At 40.0% G+C, this 5,973-nt stretch overlaps 1 protein-coding gene across 1 annotated transcript in view; it reads right to left on the bottom strand.

Moving 5' to 3' along the window:
• Window positions 1-3,259, bottom strand: part of meox1 (mesenchyme homeobox 1) — a 9,329-nt gene extending 6,070 nt beyond the window's left edge. The window contains exon 1 of the mRNA XM_007572175.2: window positions 2,333-3,259. Within this exon, the coding sequence (XP_007572237.1) occupies window positions 2,333-2,834 (502 nt within the window). The 5' untranslated portion in view covers window positions 2,835-3,259. The remainder of the gene's footprint in view (window positions 1-2,332) is intronic.
• Window positions 3,260-5,973: the final 2,714 nt, after the last annotated feature.

Raw genomic sequence — 5,973 nt, 5'->3', positions numbered from 1 at the left:
TATATATATATTGACCATATACATTATTTTTGTCTTGCATTAGTAGAATTATACACTAAGCATTATTAAAAAAAAAATCAAGCATTTAGTTTGAGTACATTTGCTTAACTGGTAAAAAAAGAAAAAACTGTTAAAGTGAAACCGTTGTCACCACCAGACACCCCTTGTTTTCATTTTTTCATTTTTCTGAAAAAACTGAAAAAAATTACAATTTTTCAGTTAAAATGTCATTTTAACTGAAAAATGTTTTAAGTGGACAAAAGCCCCTATGATTCTTTTCTTATTGCCTATCCAATCCTCCTTTTTTCTTGGGTATAAATAATTTCTGACACATAAATTCCAACTCTTCAAACTAAACAAGGAATACAGTTATATAAGGCACATGTCTCAACAAATCTGGTCTTTCTGGTCATATGTGGTCTATTGTGTTTTGATTAAACAAATCAAGAAGCCTAAATGCCTTTAATACATCTATTAATTTATCTAAATTAGCTGATTTCATACTTTTTTACATTGGTGGGTGTCAACAAACTTTTAATTCACAATCCAAGACTTTGCATTTCCTGGGATATATGTACAGCAAAACACAGACATGCATTTGTGTTTGAAAAAAAATCAGAAAATTCAAAGGCTAAAAAAAGGGCTAATTCTTAGGAGAAAAAAATTATTTGAGTTTGTTCAGCAGGAGGAAAATAACATTAAAATACTAGTGGGTCTACAATTACAGCTGCAGCTAAAAAATCCTATAATATGAATCAAACTGAAGCATTTTTTATTCACGCGAGTTGGTATATATTTTTTTCCTTGTTTCTATAGGCTTTCAGCATGTAATTTTTCTTAGCCGCTGTTGAAAGCCAAAAATGGGAAAGACAGGAGAACATGCCATTTATACGAAGCAGACATAAGAAACAAATCTAACCATTCTGTAATCATATGGCTTTTCTAAAAGGATTAAACTTAAAAACAGTCATTAAAACTTTTTTTTTAAGTTTTAATTTCCAGTTTTATATCAAATAAAACTGGAAATGCCTGCTAATAATCAAAATTGTGAGACCATCAACAATTAGGTACTTGAATGTACAGCAGTGGTCAAAGTTTGATTTTTGCCAGAGTGAAAACTGGAGAACGGGCAATTTCACACATTTAGATTCAGTTTAAATAAACGTTTCCTTTGGCCTGTTGGTTTTTTGCTGCTAAAGTTACACCTGATGCTTTTGGGAATTTGTCCGTCACGCCTATCGGTTACTTCAACCTCCTATTAGCATGTGTGAAATCAGATATGATGAGTAAATGGCATTAAAATCCAACAGCATTACTACTGCTTCTGGTTTCAAAGGTAAATACTTCACCTATCTTCAAGTAAAGTATGCTCTGTAAGGAGCCATAATATTTTACGGTGAAATGGAAAAACTATTTTAAGAGTCTAATTTTCATCCAACGGTGGCAAGACTTATTCATTTATTTTGTCACCTGCAGTAAATAAAATTTGAAGCACCAGATAGGGTGAAATGTTTACCCTCTAGCACCCAGTATCGTGTTTTGCGCTACTTTTTAATGTGGATGAATTGGTTATAAACAATGCTTCGTTTCCCATGGATATAAGACATAAAGAACCAGTCGTATGAAAGCTGGTTCGTTGTAAGCTCTTGGACAATAAGAGGATGCAACTGCAGCTTGAATAGCGTCTCCAACACTGAGGTCTTGTCACCTACTCACCTTTCACACAGCGGTCTGCAGAGAGTGCTGCTGCAGTAAGCCCACTTTGGCAAGGAAATAGCAGGAATGCTTGTTTTTGCCAGGTCCGATACAGGTCAAGGAAGAAATTCTTGACCTTGGCACGGGAATTCAAAAAGCTTAAATGTGGCCTGACCATTGGTTTATAAGCTGTGTTTATAGATATTTATCTAGAATCATATGAATCAATTTTTCATTGGAGGAAATTAGGATTATTTGACAGAGATGGTAAAAACTAAAACCTTCCCTGTTATTTTCTTCCTTTGTCCATCATCATCATATACACCAGAATAAGAAAGATAGGACCACTTTTTGTTAGATATTCAAAATTTCCTATATGTTCCGATTTCTAGTGAGAAAGTAGATATTGACTGGATGGTTGACTGTTCACATTGATTTTATATATTTCCTTTTAAATCCCCCTCTGTTTGCTTTATAGCATTTTATGATTGTGCAGTAAAAAAAAATCTTTGTGTTTAACGTTAATTCCACTAATGTATATTTTCCCATAAAGCAATCAAATGACCTTGTGTATGAATAGTGCAATGTGCAACAAACTTGCCTTGCCTCAACATCGTCACAGCAAACTCAGACTCACCTGCGACATCTCTCTTTCTTTTATTGGAGCACTTCTTGTCCGAGTCAGCTGATGCTACGCTCTGGGGTGAGTATTCTCCATCCAGACACCCTGGTGGGACGCTGCCCGGCACCCTTTCGGCCCCCACGTTCTCCAGCTCAGAACCTCCACCACCTCCAGTGCCCACTACCGTGGCCGAAATGGGTGGGCAGGCGTCAGTTGACCTCGACCGGGTCTCGCAGGGGTTGAACTGCCAGTCAGCTCTCGGGTAACCACCGTGGCTATCTTGATAGAGTCTGTCGTCCCGTGGGTAGGCCGCATGGGGTGCGCTCGGCACCAGGCAGGAGGTGGAGAAGTCCGTGTAAGCTAGGAACTCGGGTTTTTGGTGCAGAGAGAATGGGCTTTGCTGGTACGGAGACTGCAGATTGGTTCCTGGGACCCCGGAGTGGGGGTTCCTCATGCACCCCCAGATGGGGCTGCTAGGATGGGCGCTCCGCATGCAGCTGCTCGCTGGCTGATCCATGGTGATGCGAAAGAGTTCCTCTCAATTTGGAGCAATCTTCTTGAGTTTAAAGCCTCCTTTAAATGCACAGTACTTCTGGAAACCTTTATCTTTGCCACTTTTGACTACATGTAACTTATCGAAGCTCTCATTTCATCTGCTGCAGAAGGCTGGCTCCTGTCAGTGGGCTGCTGAGTTTTCCACAGCTCAGAAAGCGTGAGGATAGACACCTTCCAGTGACAGCGCTCTCTCTGTGGGAGTGTAAGTGACGTCCTCCGGCGTTTCTGCTCACACACACTCTCTCACACTCCTCTCCCTGAAGAATCTGACTGTCTCGTGGCTCAGCGTGGGAGCTGCATCTGCAACTGTGTGACTCCCTCCTTCGGCTGGTTGTTTTCACAACTCTTCTGAGGAGTTCTTGACAAGCGAGACCTCCTCCTCCTCCTTTTTAAACACATAGGTGGGAAAGAGTGGCAAGTTTATGGAGTGAAACGTGAGCCCGCAGGAGGAGGAGCCCCAAGCCGTCCACATGTTGGTACCCTTCGACCAACCCGTCCTCATCATCTATTAATCACGGGAGGGAAATTTTATATGCACGTCTAATGGGCTTTCCAGACGCAGGGCTTTTTAAAGGGACATTGTCTGAAAAGTATAAAGCAAGCACCCACCCACCTGGGAGCTGGAGACCCTGACTTATTTCAGCTTCTTACTGCTTTCTGACACCCAATTTAGTTCCCTTTTTGACACCCTTTAAAGGAAAGTTAACCGTAACCCCTTCACTCTAACCCCAATCCCTGGCTGTCCCATCAAATTTGAAAAATCTCTCTCTCTCTCTCCCTCTCTCTTTTTATGGCTGTATATGTGTGGCTGAAACCACCTGGTTGGACTTTCTGAAGCTTCAAGGTGAGAGAACAACTGGATCCGATATTGGTTTTATGCAAGCGCTCACACCTCCCGAGGTTTTCTGATGTTGAGGAAACACAGTATGGAATTTCAAGACCATATTTCACAGGCATGGACTAAAACTGTCTCTCAACAGAACCTATGGTAGGGCAACGGTGCCTTTTTATTTGACTGCGAGTTTTTATCTCTATATGCCTTTTCCCTGTGAAGTAATGACTCTAAGCCCCCCTTAAAACCCTTTTCACCAAACCAGATTTTGGATAATCAACCAAACTCACTGAACCATACAACACAAAAGGCTTTTAATCATGAGCTGAGGTATAATCCCAAGTGGGGGATCCCACATTTTGTTACAGGAGAGAAAAAGCTATGGAGGGGAATATTTATTTATTAATGGTTGAGCTAACCATCCATCAATGCAACCATTCACCGTCTATACCCACTGATCCTGGTAGGATTGCAGGGGGCTAACGGCTGTCTCCAGCAGTCATTGGGCAGACGCAACCTGTCCATGGCATAGAGCAAACTGATCAGAGGAAAAAATAACTGTACATACATCGCAAGCATCATTTTCACAAAGTGCCACAAAATTATACAGAAATGTAAAGTTAGAACAAATGAACATATATAACAGCTACTGTGCAAATTGCTGTTTTTGACAGGTAGAAAGACTAAATGGAAATCGAGTAAACAAACTGCCAAAGTCCAAAATACACCAGAAAATGCTGACAACAGCAAACATGTCAAGGAGAAAGCTATGTAAAATGTAGGGTTTGGTTTTTAAGAGTACTTTTAGAACTGTTCAGTCCGTAATCTGAACAGAAGAGTATGGCACGACTGCAAAGTTACTAAGACATGGCTGTCATCCAGGCAAGGATTTAATTACTCAGCGAGGAAGCCAAGAGGTCCATGGTGACTCTTGAGAAACAGCAGAGATCCAAAGCTCAGGTGGGAAAATCTGTTGGCAACTATTAGATATGCACTCCACAAATATTAATTTTATGGGCGAGTGGGAGGAAGAAAGCCATTGCTGCAAGAGATCTTTAAGTAGTCTTATGTAAAGTCTGCCACAAGTCATGCAGGTGACACAGCAGACATTTGAAAGGATATGCGTTGACCAGATGAAAATAAAGAATTGCCTACATCTCAAAAATGAGAACACTATCCCCACTATGAAACTTTGGACAAGAAACGCATGAGAACATGTGATTCTCATCTTCTTAAAAAAATCTGAACAGGATTTGTTTTTTTTTAAAACGTATTAAATCCATCAATTTGAAATAAGCTCCCGTATCAATCTGTACAAAGGTAGGTAAAAGTTAACCCTGTAAATCTCTCCATTGCTGAAAAACATGTACAGTCGTATAAAGGTAACTCTTCTTGTTAAACTAGAGTTGCATCACTACATAACGTGCAAAAATAAAAAGAAACGCATTGCTAATCGTAGGTGTTCAGTGACCCTGTGCTTCCACTTAGTACTCATTCAGAATCGTAAGATAAGGCAATAGGACTCAAAAGATCTGACTTTTACTTTGACAGCAAAATCAGGAGAGGACAAAACGGTAAAAAAAAAAAAGAGCAAATGAGATATAGAAAGAATGGAAAAAAAGAGGCACAGGGGAGAGAGTTTCAGGTCACACAGCAAAACCTTTCCATTTAGCTAGCGAATTGTTGAGCCATGAAGCATCCCTCGTTTTTACTGGCAGCCTGAGTCATGCCCACACCGCAGGGAGCAGAGGTTACACTACATTTGTGGTCAGAGCAGGGGCCATCTGTGTGTCAAGATAAATTACTGTGTGTTTCTCTGTGTGACCACTCTGAACATATACGTCAATAACAGCATGTATCCGAATAACTCAAAAGAACGATTCAGTCTGCTGGGATGCACTTTACCGAGAAGTTAAATCAAATGGGCATAGATCAGCAGATGGCTTTTTATCTTGTAAGTTTTCAGTTAGAAAAAAAAATAAAAATAAATCTACTGCAAGCCCTCTGCTTTTCAAAGCTAATTTACAGCAATAGCCTTAGTAACTCCAGTACCAAAACAAATACGTGTTCGGAAACAAAATGGTTGTCATTTGGCAAAAATCAACATGCAGATTATAAGCAACTCCACTTTACATGTAGTGGAAAGGCATTTATCTAACTTCTTGTCCTCAGCAAGTTGTGTTACAGATCTATAATTAGATGGGAAAAGATCTATAATTAACTGGAAAAAATGCCATAATCTGTCTTAACTGGGCCATTTCTTGTGTTT

This window comes from Poecilia formosa, unplaced genomic scaffold (genome assembly GCF_000485575.1).
Source record: "Poecilia formosa unplaced genomic scaffold, Poecilia_formosa-5.1.2 Scaffold7, whole genome shotgun sequence".
In the NCBI taxonomy this organism is placed as follows: domain Eukaryota; kingdom Metazoa; phylum Chordata; class Actinopteri; order Cyprinodontiformes; family Poeciliidae; genus Poecilia; species Poecilia formosa.
Note: the sequence above shows the minus strand (reverse complement) of the source record. Positions and strands in the feature narration are given on the sequence as shown.